This window comes from Dinoponera quadriceps, unplaced genomic scaffold, assembly GCF_001313825.1.
Source record: "Dinoponera quadriceps isolate SergipeBrazil2010 unplaced genomic scaffold, ASM131382v1 scaffold7286, whole genome shotgun sequence".
NCBI lineage: Eukaryota > Metazoa > Arthropoda > Insecta > Hymenoptera > Formicidae > Dinoponera > Dinoponera quadriceps.
In genome coordinates this window covers 135,724-155,897 of record NW_014562508.1, presented here as the reverse complement: position 1 = coordinate 155,897, position 20,174 = coordinate 135,724, and the positions used below count along the sequence as shown (strand labels likewise).

At 46.3% G+C, this 20,174-nt stretch overlaps 1 protein-coding gene across 1 annotated transcript in view; it reads right to left on the bottom strand.

Annotated features, from left to right (window-relative positions):
- The window catches only part of LOC106751111 (hemicentin-2), a 427,635-nt gene that overhangs the window by 277,032 nt on the left and 130,429 nt on the right, over positions 1-20,174 (bottom strand). Inside the window, exon 3 of the mRNA XM_014631902.1 lies at positions 13,111-13,152. Coding sequence (XP_014487388.1) covers positions 13,111-13,152 — 42 coding nt within the window. The remainder of the gene's footprint in view (positions 1-13,110; positions 13,153-20,174) is intronic.

Genomic DNA, 20,174 nt, shown 5'->3' with positions numbered 1-20,174 from the left:
ATCGCGCGCATAAAAGCGCGAACGAAGACGTAAAAGGCATGGTCACGTCGCCGTCGTTCCGCCGTCGAAGTTATCAGTCGCGCTGACGAAAGCGCGTTTCCCCTNTTTCCCCCCCCCCCCCCCCCTCCCCCCGGGGCTGAAGCTCGTCTGGCGCACGATTATGCGGTAAAATAATCGTTCCGAACCTTCCCCCTCGCGTTAACCGCCGCGAGTCGGGCTTCGCCTAGTTTCACCCCCTCGTTTCCGGCCGATTTCATTCCGCTGCAGTCCCCTCACCCTCCGCCGCCTCGCCGACTGCTCCTCGGTCCGCGATCCATCACCATAACAGCCCTCTCTCCCCTCCTGCGCGACTCAAAGGGAGAAAACGCGAGCGACGAACCGTTGTAGTACGGCGCGCGGGGAAGTTGAAAATAATAAATTATCTCCATTAGGAGGCCGACTGTCCGTGTCCGTTTTTCCCACGGCCGGCCCCGGACGCGATTTCCACTCCAGCTTCCGGTGCTCCGTCTCCTCTAATTGCAAATTTCGTTGTCGTCGCCGATGGCTCGCGTCTATCTCGCGAACGAATCGCTGGGCGACGCGCGCCGCAAGTCCGAGTCGAGAAATTACTTCGGCGCGATTAATCGCGAGGAGAAAGGGGAGGAGAAGGAGCGAGCGGGCCTAGAAACGAAAGCCCTTGGGCCGCCGAGGGCCTCGGCGCCTCGAGGATGAGAGCCGAGATGGAATTTCGCGCGAAGTGCCATCTACTTTTAGCCCAAGGCGCGCACCTGTCGAATGTGACGAAGGAATCCACTCGGCGGCACAAAGAAGTTCTCCGATCCATCGAGAGCCCCGGTGGGTGCTCGAACCGACCTCTCTCTCTCTCTTTCTCCCTTCCCTTTCTCCCTCTCTCTCTCTCTCTCTCTTCTCCTCGTCACCTGCCCTTTGAGAAAATCTCACGAGTTTTTGCACGACGGCTGGTGGTGTCTGCCGATGTCGTGCGCGTTTCTTGCGCCGCGAGACGAGACAATTCAGCCTTCCTGAGGTCGCACTCCGGTCGCATAGCGAGCGAGCACACCTTTCTGATTCTCAAGTTGAGGCGACGTTGTACGTGACGCTCGTGATAAGCGTCACGAGGAATTAGAAAGACCACGTTTCACAGCAAACGTGCGTCCAGAATGAAGAAGAGTATATATCGGTGACGAGGTTTCACGATGCGCGAAAAAAAGCAGTTGGGTTGAATCCAACTGATGATCAACGAACTAAAAGCATTTCGACTTGGAAGAAACGGAATCTTTTTACTGTAGGTACCGAATTCGGTTCACACGCCGAAGGAAGGATTTTGTAACGAGTAGTATAATTTGTTGAATATTTGCCCGCCGTATATTTGATTGCCGCAACCAAATAATTTAGTTCCGTATACCAAAATATACAATATGCACAGGGAATACGGGAACAGTGCTCTATGTACAGCGGATGGAAGTAAATTATTTGGTTGCAGTAATCAAATATTTGGTCCGCAAATATTCTTCAAATTTCAGTATTTGTTGCCGAATACTTTTTCCAGTGTGAGAGTCGGAAATTCGGTTTTCTCTGACCAAACGCCTTTGGTTTGTTCAACGTTAGGTAAATTGAAACAAATTTCTCCCCCGAATGGTATTTATATTCTTTGATACCGAGTGCATTTTTACAAACGATTTCATATTTTCCGGGTTCGTGTTTGTAAACGCCTGACGTCTACTCTTTCTCTCTCATCGCATAACTCATGTTAATTTGGCTGCGCTTACGTTTACGGAGTTGCTTTCTCTTTGCAGCATTCGTTACGCATCCGAAATAAGCTCGGCCTTATTTCTTCGAGGATCCTCGGTACCACCCCGCTGTTCGCTTCAGTTCTTTCGCGAACCAAGCATAACCGGGAGGGGTTTGTACCACCGAGAGCCCATTGGCGTTCGCTATGCGTTCAAAATAAGACTCTTGAATTGAATATTATAGCGCAACTATTTTGAGTGTGTGTCGACGCGATCGCAAGAGACTCGCGACAAAGCCCGAGAGTGGAAGACAAAAGAGGCCGTTTCTCCGCTTTATCCTAACCGAAGAGGGGCGTTTTGCCGCGCGGAGATAACGCAGTCGGTCGTGGGAGGAAGGGAAGGAAAGAGAGAAAGAGAGAGAGAAAGAGAGAGAAAAGAGGAAAAAGACCACGGACACTCGATGTACGCGTAAAATGTAACGCGGACGGACACACGTAGCCTCGGCCGTTGATAAGATTATCCGGCGACCGTTCTCCTCTCTGTGTATATGCCGACGCATTCGCTTTACGTCTTGCCGCGCTTTCGTACTAACTTAATAAACGTTGAAAGCAAAACGCTCCCCCGTAAACTGTAGAAACAAAGATAAGTGTATTAAACGGATTTCAAGTGCTTTCCGTTGCTGCGGCAACAAAGATAAAGTGCATTAAACGGATTTCGCTTCGACGCCGGAGACGATGACGAGCCACTTTGTTAATTGAGTTTCGCCCGGTTCCCCTCCTCCCCTATCCCCAGTACCCCCATCTTCTTCACGGCCCCGAGGAGTACTTCGTCGGTCCGGGTATTAAATAGCGCGTGTTGCATCACCGTCAGACATCAACGGTATTCCCCGTCGTCGTCGGACGGAGGAGTGACTGACTTTTGAAAAATGATATATCGAAGGCCCTGAAGATACACAAGCAACGAGAACGCCTAGTGAGAGTCGTTGCTGCATGTTGGACGCGAAATTGTAAATTTTAACGAGAAGCTAAAATTGGCCCGCGGTGCAACGCACGTGTCGGACTTTTTCCATACTGAGAGAAATTAGAAAATATTTTTTACCTCAATTATACCCCTCTTTTATCGTTTTAACCGCAAAAAATAGCAGTAACAATATGTAAGGTTATTATCACCGACATGATAGTAACGTTTACTAAATAAATGGTTCTTCCGACTCTACTTCTTTCACTATGACGATCATAGTTACAAATACGAAATATTTTTTTTCCCCGTGCGAACTTTTGACATACGTAGGATACTGTAATGCGCCTCCCCACCGTCTCTCTTAATCCGCAATTATTAATTAATCTGAGTTGCGAAAAATACTGCCATCAACCAGGGCACCTCCCTATTCGTCGGATCGGCAAAAAAACACGTGCGTTACACTGTCAGACAATTTAATTAGCAGTTCTTATTAGCTTATTGTTCTTATTGATGACTGACTGCCATTTTTATCGTATTAAAGCGGCTGACTGTGAAGTTGACTCTTGAATTAATTGAATAGCTTGGAAGGGACGTAAGTTCTTATTTTTTAAGAGTTGCGATTTTCAACACGGTATGCCAGTAAAAATTCTTGTTTTCTATGTCCACATTAACAAACTAAATCTGTTTCGCACAATTGCATAAAAAAGAATACGATGCGGTCTCCGGAAAGAGGCTTTTAACAGACCTTGACATTGAAAGTGTCAAAAATCCGTTAAAAAAATATCGATCTGGACAGTTTACGCACATTAATGTACGATAAGATTGGACAATTATTAATCGCCGACAATTGAATATCCTGGAATCCCGGTAAATTTTTTGCAGGAAAGACCGCTCCGAGAGACGAAAGATGGGAGAGAGAGGAGAGATTTATATTCGTATAATTCAATGTAAAATATTTGTTAGAACGGCCTTGGGAAACGATGGGATAATTAAATCGCGAGACGAACGAAAGAAAGCGTAAATAAGACTGCAAAACCGTATTAATTCCGCTACGGTGCGCAGCTAAGTTAAATGGTTCCCCCTAACTGTTTTTGCAATGTCTAATCTGCTTTTCCATGAGAATAACGCCGTAAAGATTGTAACGTCATTATAGTTAATTTGTACAGCGACGTTGGCCGTTTCCGTAAATTTATTCCGACGTAGACGCGCGCGATGTCCCACTTTTATTCAGCATCTCCCCGGATTACAAAGAATATTTATTTTTAAGCAAACGCAAGCGTCGGCGAGACTCGGAAATCGCGTTCTCTCACTCGAAATATTCTGCCCCGCGCTTTTGATTAAAATCTAAGTTAAACGATTCCGCGCTAAAGCTCGCACACGTTCTTGCCCAACGGGAGAAGCTCCGAAAGCGTCAACGTCTCTCGGAAAACGTCGAACGTCTGTTCGAGACGCCGTATAACTTCCCGAACGAACCTGCGGGATTCTTCGTCGGCGAGCCTGTCGCGATTTTCCCGAACTCGAAGGGGCGAAACTTGGCCGTTATAAGAGTCAAATCGAAATGCAGAAGCTCGGCCGAATGGCGCCGTCTAACATCTGGTACTGACACTACTTGCCAGCGTGCAGGCGAATTAGCGCGGAATGCGAGTCCCAGCGAGAGAGAGGCAAGTTCGTGCTTTCCTCGCCTCGTTATCGCTCTTCAGCAGATCCCGCCGCAGAACTTTGCGAGATCTACATGAGAATAATAATAGTCGCGCCGCGCGTTCTTCCGCGCTTGTCTCGGAGTAAATTTCCGCGTCTCTCCCACTCGGCGCCGCCGTTGCCGTCGCGACGCTAGTTGCGCGACACACCCTTTGTGCTTCAATCACAATGAGATTACCAAGCCTCTAATCCGCCTCGCATCTGTCTCTTCGCGTCGCGTGAAGGCGTGCGGATAATCTTGCACCGGGGCGAAAAAAATTTTCGCTTTTTGTAACTACAATCGCGGAAAAGTGATAGCATTCCAGCCGGGGAAAATATTTTTCCGCACACTGAGAGAGAAAATATCTAAAAAGGAACAAATATTTATTCGACGAATACTAATGACATGTATTTGTTTACATTAATGTGCATATTTTTGTACTGAGAAAACATTTTTTTCCAAATGAGAATTAGAATAATAATAATTATAACGAATATCATAATCATAATCACGTTTCATCAAAATCTCTTATTTTCAATTTAGAAGATAATTATTGGAGATTTATAAGATAATTAAAAGAAAGAAAATAAATAAAATAAATAATTTGAATGTGATTTCTTTCAATGTGTGCGCGGTAGAGCCGTCGCGAGTCTTGCGAGATTGTAATGTACATTCTTTCTCCTCGTTGTCGTCGGGACGAGTTCGGAGATCGAAAATTCTTCGAGTCGCACGGGAAGACCCGGGACAAATAAAACACGGCGTTTTTTTTTCAAATTCCCACCGCGCTTATTTTCATAACGAATTCGTACCACGCGATGGCGCACAACTCGATATCGCGAATCAGCCGGCCCCCGATATAAATCCATAATGAGATTTCCTTTATGACAAATATTGGCGTAACGCGATATACATACGGCAATATATCAAAAATCGAGACGCGAAACACGCACGTTATAACTGAGCAGCGCGATTCTATAACCGTGGATTAAATCTGATTCCGCGATTAAACGTTTGAAAAAAAATGAATTAAAAAAAAACGTAAAAAGTAAAAAATAAACCGATTACGGGCTGCGGGGCGGGGAGAAGGGCGAAATCCAAATTTTGTATGCCCACCTGAGCATCTGTTGTGCGCCCGCGCGTGTGTGTGTCGCGACTGATCGGGACATGATGAATCGCCATGGGTAATCCGACAGTTTTATCCTGCGTCCTATTTGCCGCAGTAATCCATACAAAAGAGAGCTTGGCGCCTCTCGCGCTCTCGCCCTCGCGGCCGCTCTTTGATGTATACTCCGTGGCTCGTTGAATTCGTTTCATCCCCCTCTCGTTCATTTCGGCTCGATTTTTTCCACGCTGTTATTTCGCCGCGGCAAACTGAGCGGGGGGGGTGCAGATAGGGGTGGATCGGCCGCGTCCATCCGGGCATCATGCGGCGCGCATTTTGATACGAATGCAATTTCGTGTCAATCCTACCGCCCACTTGGAGGATGCATTCCGGCGAGAGAGCTCGCGCTAGGAACACGGTCAACGTAATGCCATAAATATTAATTCGCGCGATACACATCAACGTGGTGAGATATGGAACGTGATTTACCGGAAGCGATAGTTTATGGCAGCGACACGACGCGACCGCCGAGAGCCCGGCCGATCCGGCTCGTCGCCACAGGTGGCGACTCCCCAGACACTCATTTCGCATTACGCGCTCTCGTATTTCCCAGCGACGTAATTATTATCTTTCATTTATTCGCGTGATTTGTACGGCCAGACCCCGGCGAAACCGATCGAGTTGCACCGATCGAGCCTTTACCGCGCTATGCAAATTTCCGGATTTGTACGCGTGTGTAGGTGCACAGGGTGTCCCGGACGCCGGGCATTTGAAATGACAGATGGCACAAGTCACAGGCGAAAAGTTCCCTGCCATTCTTTAAGAATAAAAAATCGAACAAATATGTATTCCGCGGGTACTAATAATATATGTACTTGATCCGATTCTCCTTTTTTTTAACAGAACAAGCACCTGCATTCATAAAAAGTTACAGATTTAAGAAAATATAATTTTTTTCCATTTGAAAAAATTGTTTTCAACGTAAAAAACATACATATTAATATAAATAAATATGTCATTAGTATCCGCCGGATAAATATTCTTTCGTTTCTTAGATATTTCTTTTCGCTCAGTGCAGATAGTATCACGCAACGGAAAACCCTCCCCCCTTAAGGTCGTTCTATAACGGTCGTAACAACATAGTTGTAAGTTCATGGCATTTAGCTGAAGGTCGTAGAATTTAGTGTTCTTAAAACCGTGCTGTCTACTATAACTTCCAAGAAAATGTAAAGCGGACCAACCAGGGAGGAGAAAGTTAGAGCTTTAAAGTGTTGTCTATTTTATTCTGATTGGTCGATGCCCGATTGCTCGTAAGGCAATAAGAAGTGAGGATAATTTACTTCCTTTACGATCTTATGTTGCGACCTATCGCATCGGAAACGAGCCCTTACAACAGCGATGGAATAACGCTCGTCCGAAATGAAATTTATGAAAAGGTAAATCTGACTTCTCGTGAAACTTGCCGTTTCGCACGAATCCGCGGTATCCTCTTCTTCTATCTCTTCCTCTCCCCCTCCCCCCGTCGAAGTAGTTCTCGGATGATCGTTTTGCGCGCCGCTCGAATAAGCGCATTGAGGAACTTTCGGCGACTGGAAGAAATCCCGTTCGCATTATCGCCGGCCACTTCGCAGATCCCGGCGGTGTGTATCGCGGGAATATCCGGCAGCTGATTAAACCGAGCCCACCGCGACCCCCCCGGGACATTCGAGGTCCATAAAGCCGCTTCTACACCTTCCGGGCGTTCATTATGTGAATTGATACGGGCTTCCGAAACCATCGCGATGTTAGTCAGGGAGGTCTGATTAAACAAGAAACCGGGGGATCGCCGCAATTTCGTAGTTACGATACAACGTCTTCGTGCTCGCTCCGGGAAGAGGACCGGGAGGAAGCCGTGAGTAAAGAATAGACGCCCTGGAGGAAACGGGTCGCTGGAAAGAGAGGGAAGGGAAGGCGGCGGACAAAGAAAGCCAAGGTGAATCCACGGCACCTTCCGCCCGCAGTTTCCGGTTAGTTCGTTCGGAAGGAAAGCCGTAGCAACACCTTCGCCAAATGCACTGCCGGTCTCTTCAGTCTGGGTACGCGATAGTTGCCGAACTGTTGAAAGGACACTGGCGGAAGTGAAAGAGAGAGAGAGAGAGAGGAAGAGAGGGGCCAAAGAGTTGGGAGAGGGAGCAGGGATGAAGGGAAACAGAGAGGATAAAACGAGCGGGGGACCGCTGAACTAATCAGACTCGACCAATCCGAGTCGTCTCCCCGCGGAGGAGAGATGCTTTCTCCCGGCGGACAGGATAATTTAAACTTTCCCGCAAGCCGGCGCGCCGCGACGCGGCGTGACGCGGCGCGGCACGGCGCCGCGTCCACGTGTACATCGTCGGTCAGTCCGCTAAACAGAATTAGATACGAGCATCAGATTCAAACGTTAACCACCGCGAGATCCTGCGACTCGAGTGGCGTGTATCACGCGATACACGAAGGCTATCGAGAAGGACCCTCCGCGGCGGCCGAGTGACTTTCTTTCTTCGCGTGCTCCCGGAATAATAGCGACGGAAAGTACGATACTTGTAATTTCTTCGAAAGAGGATGAAAGCGGGACGTCCTGGCGGTATCTTTTATCCCCAAGACGGGCGATATATTAAATATGTCGTACTACCAGTAATCTTTAAATGGATCTTGAAATTGGACAGCGTTATCAGCGACGGTTTGCCGCAATTGGAGATTTAAAACTTTAATGAGACGGAGGAACAAAGGCCCGCGTGAGGATATTTCTCAAGGCTTCTCGAGGTACAGCCAAGTTCCCGGAGAATGTTCGAATTTGACTTGAAATTGGTATTCAATCTGTGATACCAATCGGAAATTCCGTTCTTATCCTGATCACGAGTTAACTGTCTGGAATGAAATCAGAAACGATGTAGGAACTTGCACTTTCGTTCAATGGATAAGATCGATATATTGTTAAAAAATCAAATAAGAAGTTCCTCTCCATTTTCAAGAGCCGTTTTGAAATTCCTCCATTTTTAAAACCCATATTTACCCTATAACTGTTGAATTCAATAGAACGAAAAATATAAAAAAAAAACAGAAATGGGAAAATTTTTTTGCGGGGCGACAGGTGTATGAAACACGTGTAACTTGTGTACATCGAGAGACCAACATTTAAAAAATAAAAAATAAAAATATTCGTTGAGTGTTGGTAAATTTATTTAAATCTAAATTCTTTAGGTAAAAAGCGAACCAATTGCTTTCACACCAAGTTACGTATTTAAGGAAATGTGTATTCCCTCGCGTGAGGAGAAAACTTTCCAGCGTAAAAATACGCATATCGTCAAAAGTAAGCATATATTAATTAATTACCTACCGGGGACTGAATATCTTTTATTTTCTTTACTTGCTTTTTCTTTCATTGTAGTAATAGTCAGACCGCCACGCTGCGTATATACGAACCGGGCCCGAGGAATGAAGGGAACGCGGTGTGTTCGGACATCGGGAGGTCCCGGTCATCGGCGAAAAGAGCGCGCGCGTCGCTTGGGACGATAAATCGCGCGTCGTTCCCGGTCGCGTCGTCGCTCGCGACAGAATAATCTAAACTTTCGCGAAGCAACGAATATCATTCGGCTTTAATTACGGCCGGGCGGGTCGGGAGAGACGCGTCGCGCCGCGTCTGAGGCGAGCGTGACATCCGTGCGCGCGCCGTGCCGCACGATCCCGGCTGCGGATACGAAACAAAACCCCAGTTGTGACGGTAATTACGGCGGGAGACTTCCGTGCGCCGTTTAAATTAAGCCATCCGCCGGCGGATGAATCGGCCGCGAGGAGCGGGATTTATCGTCGTTTCGCTGTTCGATTCATTCCCGCACCGACACGGACGCGCGTCTCCCGTCTCCTCTATCTTCTTCTTGCCGCTCGGAATCTGAATAAAGCGGTTACGCCGGGATAAGGGCCGGAATAAAAGCCGCGAAGAGCGAATTAACTAAGCGAGGTCGAGAAAGAAAGGGCGCTCGTTTGATGTTTTGCGCGCGAACTGCTCAAGCGTGCCACGGGATGAAGTCGTTATTTGCAGTTCGCTGCCGGATACTTCGAATCGTGCGCAAAGCCGAAAGACCGACCGACAGTGCTCGTTGCGAACGTTGCGAGAGATACGTTAAATTCGATAGAAAAACTTTGATCCTGTACAACTTTCAATCTAGGGGATAGTATACGGCGTGTATGACTCTAACTAGTACGCATAAGGTCGAAAGCACGACAACCAAAGTCATTGTAACCTTAGGCGCGTACCTGCGCGAGGTAAGTCGTGCAACTCTCGGCCTTGGAAATGGTACGCGCGTACACAAGCGACGCCGGCGGTACCGGAGTTATCGGCGCGGGGCTTTTACACGCCGCTCGGCAAAGTGAATAGAAAATTATTCATTTCGGTGTAAAACCGCCGTTGGAAACCGCCCCGGGTCTAATTTCATCAGCCTCGCGGTAGGAAAAATTCGATATGTAAATAACCGCCGCTTGAAGCGCTCGGTACGTACGAGTGGAATCCTTTATGGCTCCTCCGCGCACTCGGGGACTCGCCGAACGCTCAGTTAGCCTGATCTTGATTTCGTCGCGCGATTGCGAAGGCTCGTGTCGCGATCGTGCGCGCGAGCTAACGCGATGTGCAGCCGGGCGCTTCAGAAACGAACTAAAAATTCAGTGATGCCGTTGCGACAGAGAGAGACTGAGGCAATTTAACTTTCGACGAGCGCGCGCGACGAGCAGTTCACCCTTCAATAGCGGTCGGCTGCAGGGAAGGATACGACATGTCCTTTGATGAGGACATCTATGCGGACCGTTGGCGCAAAAAGGGCCCTTCTCGTCGGTATTCCGCCTGTCGATGCTGCTAACGGAATACATTAATTTTTAACGAGTCGCGCCGGGGGTTACGTCCTCTCGCTTTTACATGCTACGGAGAACTCGGGGCGCGAATTTTCAGTCGCAAGGCGAATTTCGGTCGCGAAGGAAGCGGCGGGAGACCGCGTCGCGGGCCGCGAAAAATCCGTAGAAACGATTCGCTTTGAATAATGGAGCGCGCCGCGTCGCGACCGTGCCGAGGGAGGCGGGATTCGCAAGAGTAATGTATAACGATCGATTGTGACTTAATAATCGTGAATATGATCGACCGTAACTTCTCCCTTCTCTGTTAATTTGTCTCGACCCTCTGAATACCGAGAAACGCGTCTCGCTTCTAACAAGACGAGCGAAAAGTGCCGGAAGTGTGATAGCGTTTCTTAATCCTCTTTAAGCTCTTCTTTTCTCCAAAAACGAAGAACATCTCTAAGAACGCGCGACGTAAACTGTGAAACATTGATTGTGTAAATTGACAGGAAAATTTTAATTTGTAAATACTTGGTTACTTTATCTTTAAACAGCGCACATTCTGACACGAGAAGAAAGAAACGAATAATTGCTGAAGCAATCCGTGTAGGAATCGTATACATTCTAAAAATCGGTACTCAGCCAGTCCCTCGTCAGCAATTAACTCCTACTTGGAAAATCGTTGGCAATGTTGTCGCTTAAAGTCATAATTACCCGCGACGGTGGGCGAACGAAATCAGATTTGAAGAGTATAAACATGAGTTTACATCGGTTATATCGGAAGTTTTATAACGTAATAAAGAATCAAAGCCTTTCTGCATCCATCACAGGGATATCAATAGCAGGGGAAGAAAGCATCGTCGCGAAATATCATCTGTCGTAATATAAATATTATGACAGAAAATACCGCGTATAAATAATAATGACGCAGCTCTTGTGTTACATTTTTTACGTTCCTTTTTATCACAAACTTTACTTTCACAAAAGCTCCTCCGGTATTTTCATCAAAATTATTAAAAAGCAAAGAGCCACTCAAAGGATTAATGTCTAATGACGTTCCGGAGATATCCCGCGCACTCGTTTTCATCAACTTTATTTAATCCTTAAATATACGGTTGCGTATAAATACATAAAATCACCGAAACAACGTTGACGATGAACGCAACGGCCAATCTGCGTTCACGAGGCGGACTGTCCGCTGCTTTGAAAAATATTTGAGTTCGAATGCGCGCCCGCGAAGATTGGACATCCATGGAGCGCGACGGTAAATCGCTGGGGATATCCGTATCTTCCAAATATCGGGTTGAAGTAAATTGGATTAGCGTTGATATTAATCTCGTTTCCACCGTCATTAAAAAGTGACGCCGCGCGATCGAGCGGAGCGAGGCGTGAGTCGTACGCGCCAGCTGGCAATCATTTTCGAGCCATCCCTATTTTTATATTCCCGCTATTTGCGCGTATGCAAAACTGCGCGCTGGAAATAATCGTATGCGTTAGCCGGGCCGGAGATTAGATTTATTTTTATGTCGCGCGTAGAGATTGTCCGCGCGTGGGAGAAAAAAAAAGGACAGGAGAGGAAAAAATACGGCAACTCGATTAGCAATCCGAATTAGGATTGAATAACGCGCATGTTTACACGCGTGCGGGCGAAACTCGATTGTTTTTGCAAAAGAGTAATGTCACGAGCCCGAATAAAAATCAAACCGAGACCTGACGGAAATAATTCGCGCGCGCGCGCCGCGACGGCCGCGTATTTTTTCAGCGTTGCCGTCCGACACACAATGGCCGGGGCTTGGAAAATTCGCGCGTCGAATTCGCCGGCGGAAAAAGAACAGTTTCGGGCGCGAAAAGCCGCTAACGCTTCAATTTTCTTCTATGAACCCCGGCCCGAGTGTGAAACGCGAGCGGCCGTTTGTACCGGGGCGTAATGTGCCGATAAAGCACTCGCTGAACTCGTCGCGAAATCTGCAACATTTTCTCGTCGGACGCGCCATTTCGCGCCGCCGGGCGATCGCATCGTCGAACTGGTTTTAAAACGGCTCTGCTCCACCTTCTCCCCCTATCCTGACGCACAGCAGGGGGGGGGNNNGGGGGGGGGGGGGGGGGATTGTGACGCACGAGTGGCCTGAAAGACCGCAGCGGCCAAATTGTATCTCGGCTTTCTGCGATTCGCGAAAATTTGTATAATCGCCGCTTGCCAAATGCACCGCGAATTTCGCGCGCGCTCGGTCGAAAGTATCGCGTCGGAGGACGGAAGGGGATGGGGGTGGAGTTGGACGGCCGGATGGAATCGGGCCGAATTTAACGGCACTGTAATCGCGCTTTAACGTCTTTATTTCGGCGCCGTTCGCCGGTTAATTAAATGACGTACCGTGAATTTCTCCCGCGTCCACCTGGGCCCGCGAAATGTTCCCGTTAATCGAGAGAAGCTTACGCCAATTACGCTAATGAGCGTGCCGGTGCCGGTAGCTACAAGCGGTCAAGAGTATTAGCACTCGCGTTTAGCTCCGTGCTTTCCGGCCGGCATTTCCGAATCAGATTTTATGCCTCTGTGCAGTTTGTTAAATCGAACGGCATCTGCATTCTTCATCGGCCGGCGAATTGCGCCCGATTCGGCTACGTGAATCGCGCGCGCTCAACAAGCGGCACACGCGGTAATCGCAATGGATAATAAATATTATTGTGACAATAATTCTGATAATATTGCTTCGCGTTAATACATCGCTAACGCTATATAGAATCGATATAATAATATCGGTGCAAGCTGAGGCGTGTAGTCCCGCATGCCCGGCGAAAACACTCACCTCCTCTCGGCGCATCCGTAGGCCCGGGGCGCTGTCTCAAGCCTGTAATGCAAACGAATAGCCGTGAGTTAATGAACACACTGTATGTCGGAGAGGAGAGATTGTTCATCGTCATTTGCATCCTCAACATACGGCGGAGAAGGGCGGTACGTCGAGAGAAATCCCAACAAAGTTATTTACACAGGCTCCGCAGGTGACCAATCACGAAGAGATATAGGACGGGCCTTTAAGGGCTTAATCGTGGTTGTTGCAGCGATATACATAGCATTTATTGATTTTTGCGGAGAATATAAATGTTTAATGTATGTTTACGCACGCACCGGGTAATTCTCCTGGACAAACGCACGCGGTGAATCAACCTCCCGCGTTAAATGAATCCTACGAATTCCTCGTTCAAACAAATCCTGATTATTTCCTCGATTATTTCCCTCATCATTTTAATTAATTCTTCCCCGAAAATTTCGAATATTCGTTCTCGGCCTGAATTATATTTTCTTCCGCTTTGACACGAAAAACGATGGTTGCAATATGCATGTAAGGTAATTATCACTGACATTATAGTAACATTTGTATCAGAAAAATCAGGTCTCTCTTAACTGTAATTCTTTTATTTATACGATTATATATATATATAGTTGCAGATATACCAAAAGTTTTCTTCTCAGTGCGGCAGCTATTCTCACGCAGACCGGCAAACGATATCAATATATGAAGTTACGTCGTTTCAGATTTTCCGTTACGCGGAAGGAAAATCTCAGCTCGACTATAACTCAATAGGGACCAGACGAAAATTCTATGAGGAGATATGATGTCTTTGTTAACGCGGCGAAAAATATTCGTCTGAACGTTGTCAACCGTATTATAACTCGGTTAAGAAAACAATTGGTCCAGTGGAAATCCACGGGCATTTCTCTGTCTCTGCAATCGAGTTTCCCATCTGGTCCCTATTCTGCCGCGAAGTAACGGAATATTCACGTTACATTAACGGAATTGTTTTTTCCCTGTAAGAAATACACACGCCAGCATGGTAGCTTTAACTCGCAGTGTAAAACCAGGTTATTAATACATTCCGTGCCGGAATGGCACTAACATTACGTGACCTCGTAGACTAGCTGTCTACGTTGTCCTGTTATGAGCTGAATTTGGTTTGTTTTATTTCAAATAACATGTACATTCTCATAATTTTTCAAGTATTTCATAATTATACTTCGGATTACATGCGCGCGAAAAAAGGATTATAATTGTGAATCATCGCGGCAGTCAGTAATACTATTGTTTAACTCCAACGGAGGAGCCTGGGGAAGACATTCAAGCTGTTATGCCGGTTTATGTACGCAACGGCGTTTAAAGCTTAATTTGGATTGTTTTGCTAGTGCCGATCGACAACACGATGAAAAAGGGCCATCTGTCCGGATACGAACGCGATTCGAGCTTAATTTCCACCTTTAGAATTTCAAACGGCAGCTCGTGTTCGCGTGCGTAACCTCGTTTGCATTACAGAAAAGGAGATATTAAATTATAAGACGATTCGATGTAATTTCGAATGGCAATTTCGTTACGGGCGGTGTAAAACATTTCGGTTAACCGGCGTCTGGTATAAACCGTGGTTTCGTTCGTTCGGTGCATGTTCGCACTATCAATACTGCGCTCAGATGAGAAAAAAGAGCAGGGAAAATAGAGAGCGTTTATTTTTTTGCGTAACGATTTTGTAAAATACCACCCATACCGATGACTTGATCTATTTTTATTTCCAATTTATTTAGAACGCACAAAAAGTGCGTGCTCGGAGGCGAAGGGCGTACACAGTGAGCGCCAATATTCCAGATTAGAAATGTCAATATCGATAACAATTTAACAGCCTCGACGGCGCGTCTCACCGCTGTGTGCGTTCGTATATTTGTTTAAAGTAAAAAAATCACTTCGAAATGAGCTTGAGCGTTCGCGAGCGATCGTATAGAAAACCGGTAGTTAATTAATTTGTAGAGGTTGAAGGACAATTTCGCGTAAAATTTCGATGATTTTTCCTGTAATGCGACACCGGGGGTTGCGTAATGTCGACGCTCTTTCGGCTGAGATCGATGGAATAATGGAATTCGCGGGTAAATTCGCCGAGATCCCGATTCCCGTGACCGATGCATCCCAATTCCGGCATTTTCCGCCATCGTTATACCGGCCGTAACTACTAAACCAATTGGTCAGGGCCAGCGCGGAGGTGCAATCTAAACTTTCGAATTCTACGAACGAGTTGCAACCCTTGAGGCCCTTGTAGCAGCGCTCTCACGGCACCGTCCGGGGCTGCGTACCCGACCAGATTAATTTTACGGAATACCCGAAAATTACGACAAAAGCCGCAGCGACTTCGTCGACGCGGCTAAGAGCTATCCGGCGATTTTCCGTTTAATCATTTCAAGAGGTCTCCCGAGCGAAATGATATAAAACTAAGCGAAAAAGAGAATGTTATAATGGTATTGATCTCTCTTATTTCTTAATTCATTCTTTATTACAGCAGAGACAGAGACAGAGTCTGCAGTCGGTGGTCGAGCGAAACAGAGAGAGAAAGAGAGAAAAAGAGAACCCCTGATCTGCTTCCGACCGTAATTTTATAATCTCCCGTTATAGTCCGTTGTGTGTTTCAAATTGTCTTTATAAAAGACATGTGATGAATTTTCACGCCTTTTCTTTTATTGGTTTGTTTAAGTATTTGTAGACGCAAGATCTTGAGTCGATGTATACGCATGACATGATCAATATTAGAATAAAAAAGTATGCGTCGTCCAAACGTGTTAGACGGCTGGAGCAAGAATTTGTATGTTTTAAGTTAAAATTATATTACTAAGAATTAATTTTGACCAATAAAGAGCTGTGTATGGATATTGGGATAGCGAATAACAACAACAACAACAGTATAGAATAATATAGTGTTAATTGTTATTATTATAGGATAACAAACCTCCCTCAAGAGAGAAATTATTATTCGCTACCGGCGTCCAAGCGCAGCCCTTATTGGCCAAAATTAATGCATAGTGCTCGAATATCTGAGAGTATTAATACTATTTCGCTGAATAAAATTACATAAATGTACGATGCAAGGGGCACATCGGTTCTCTTAACTTCAAGCGATATTTAACCTTCGAAAATCGGCGAACATATTTCTCAAGGAAGTGACTTCGTGCGAAATCTCTCGCGACGACGATAATCGTGAGCTCGAATTTGATTAGTTTCCATAAATAGAATCCGCTTCTCCTTCGTTTCTCATTTTACGTAAGGTAACAGCTTTCCCTTCTCCCGCACGCTGATAAGTTGACCCGAGTGAGTCGCGGACTCGGGCAGAAGTTGCCGAAGGATGCTGCGATGAGTAGCGGGCCGATTTACGGATTTACGCGCCCTCGTGTTCCTCGGGGAACGGCGTAGTTACGAAGAGCATATCACGAGACGCGCTTCAGACGAATCCTCTTCCGAGGGAGAAAGAATCTTGCGCCCGGGTTCGCTCTGCGCTCTTCACTCGACGACGAAAATAAGTGACGGAATTAAAGTACCCGCGTCTCCATCCGGGATACGCGCTCGCTTCACATCGTTTCTCATCTCCGTCTCCTCTTATTTTTAGCATGAACAAATAAACGAAGAAAATGAAAGATCTAGAGTGGCCTAGTAATAATGCTGAAATATTTTTCGCTAATCGGTTAAAATAATCATCTCTTTTACAAGCCGATATCGTGTGAAATTAGTTCACAGAGCGCAAAGTTCGCTGTTTCGGATATCCACGTCCTTAACGGTCCACGCGCAATGAAACCGTTGTAAAACAAAGTTGATAATGTGACCCAATTAATTTTAATTTACACCGAATATGATCTGCTTTAATATTCGAGCTGCGCTTTCCTGCACCGCAGCCGGCCGCGAAAGGAAGCCTTTCAACGCTTTACTGCACACACCAGTCACTTGGGATGAAATATTGTTTACACGCTTCCCACTGGATTATTCATCCCGGATAATCACACGTGAATAAAACAAGAGACCGAGAATCTGCTTCTCCCTCTCTCCGTAATATCGCGCACGCCGCGATTTCCCAAGTTTACGTGCGTTTTTCCAAAGAAAGGAGGAAAGGGAAAGAAAGCATTTATAGATTATTTCTGGTGTACGATTGATCCTTTAATTAGTTATATATATATATAAGTATGACGGAAATTAATATTAACGCAAAATAATAAGTAATAAGATTATGTAAGATATACATGCGCGATAGAAAATTCTGTAACGTCAATGAAATTGATCAACTGTGCGATAATTGAAGTATATCCTCTCGATTCGATAGCAGCGTTATTGAAACTAACATTCGTGTTATTAAAATAACGCATGATGTATCAGTTCCAAACCAAACACGTTTTGGCTGGAAGGAACAAACTTCTTGATTACAAGAATCGAATTTGGTTCATGTCCGAAATCCTGTTTTCCCGCACCAAATCTATCTTTGCGTCAATCGAACCTTATTTTCCCGCGTGCTACTGAATCAAGATTTATTCGAATTAATTCCACCGACATAACATTTTTTCCCCGTATATCAGATTACGGACGTTTGCAGAATCGACGTATTCTTTAGAATTTTCGATAGTCGTAAAATTCTCTTTGGAAAGGGCACTGTCGGAAGGAAATAAAAGAAAACAAAAAAGAGAGAAGATCCGCGGAGCTGTCGGTTTATAGGATTACGGTTCTTTCGCTCTATACGATCAATAGCTCTTTTGCACTTGGGATGATTCGTCCGGAGTAATCATCAAAATTGAACCCCGTAAATTAGCCGCCGTGCAGACGCGGTCGGTCCGCTCTCGAACTTCATCCGCTTTTGAGCGCGACGTCAACGGTAGAACGGTCCGAGTCGCCGAATTACAAATCCGACGTAGCGCACCGGGATAAAAGGCAACGAGGATCCTGGCGTGAAAAACGAAGGGAGCGGTAACGGGACGTAGAAGAAGAGGAGGAAGAGGAGGAAGAGGATGAGGAAAGGGAAAAGCGAAACGAATGTATTTCAATCTCGCCCGTTACTCCGGCCATGCCGGAGTTTCGGGAAACTTTCGCTACTCGGATTCGTCCGGCTGACTGAGTTTTTCGAAGCGACTAGAGAGAGAGAAAGAGAGAACAGACGATAGTTCAGTGAGTATGCGCGCGTTCCTGCAGTCGGTTGCGATCGACGAGTTTCTTGCTCCCCGGGGGATAACTTGAAAAAAGGCAATATTTGGCTTTAACGAAGCGACTTCAGGAACGAGTGCTATTGTTATCCTGCCGATAGCGGAAACTTTACATACTTATCTCGCAGCGAGTTCGCTATGAGAATCTTGAAGATCGACACGACTTATGAATCTCGAGATCGACTCACTGTCGTGATTTCCGTCCCGTTCCAACTTACCCCGGTGATACGCTATTGTTGCATCGTGTAAGAAGCCCGAAGTTGGTGAAGCGACGCGCGATTCTGCTGGCGCTAATCTATCTTCGCTGCCGTCATGCGACGGAGATTATCCAATTTCTTTCGTAAGGTGCACGATACCCCTCTAACAGAGTTACCCTCGTCGATACCGGAATGCTTACAATCAACAAGAAGCAGAAGAAATGCCATTAAGAACCAACGCGAGATCCAATTTGCAAAACGCGCACAAACACCGAGGAAAAAATGTTTGGCGTTTGTAACTATAATTGAGTGAGCGAAAAAAATTGTAGCCAAAGGAAGCATTTTTCTAATAAATGTTACTATAATGTCAGTGATGAGAACCTCACACTGTTGCTACTACAATTTATTGGGTTAAGACCGGAGGGAGATATCGTTGAAGCCGAAAATAACGATAATTTTAATGGGATTTTCCCTCAGTGCACATTTAGTCGTTAAAATGAAATAAAAAGTAGCATCAAACAGACCGTTAAGAATTGCCCAAAGGTTTCGATCTCGTCTCAACTGGTGACGTTCATAAAAGTACGCGTTGGCGATGAGAAACATGATTTTCTCATTCCTCAAATACGAATGCGAAATTTTAGTAAAATGTCAGCGAAATTTTACCCGTCGCCAATGTGTTCAAGTTTGAGACGCCCTCCTGGGATTCCTGCAGTCCACACTGATAGCACGTTCCTAGTCGAATAATTCTAGCGTGATATTATTTCTGAGCATCTCCATTGAAGAGGGCTGAAATGACGACCGGAACACTTGGACTCTTAAAAGGACTTCTGCGACGTGTCATTTTTTATTTCATTTTCACGATCGACCGTGCGTGTTTCGCAAGTTAGACCTCTCGTTGGCTTTTTCGCCACTTTTTCCTCATTTCCCGTTGATCACGTATCTGACATTTTACCGACGTTTTATTTGGCAATTTGTACAGCGCCGGAAATAGGAGCCTGAATATTTAGTATCGAGCGTAGCGCGCCGATTACGACATGTGTGTATAAAGCAGAAAATAATAATACCGCGGGAATATATCGAGCGAAACGGCAAGCACCGTGGCTCGTAATAAAACTATACGTAAACAATAGCGAGAGCGCGTCGTAATAAAGTTTAACGGTCGGGCGATACCGCCGGACAGTTACAAAGAACAGCACTTGTAACAACAGTCCCAATAAATATGGCGAAACGGCGGCTTTCATAAAAGCAAAGCGACCCCTACCTACGCGAATGTGGCGTCCGATTGCTCCTTATGCCTCGCAACCCCTGAACACAGCGCGCGAAACGATCAGCATCCGCGGCAGACATCGTTCTTCGATCGTTGGACGTTCCATTCGACTCGCCTTTCACACACACACACACACACACACATATACAGGTGCGCACCTGGCGCAATCGATTCTTAAACAATCGAAAGCCCGAAGCAGTCCCGTTTCCGAGTGAGCCCGGGACGGAAACAAACGCGCGACGACGACTAATCGATCGCCGCTCTCACGATTTACGACGCGGAATTCGAACCGATCGCCGCGCCGGGAGAGCCACGGCTCGCTCGAGAACACACGAGATCTACGTACGTATCCTACGTAGGTATCTACGTACGATATATGTACGCGAGCGAAGATCGATCATCGCGCGAGTAATGGGGGGGGGG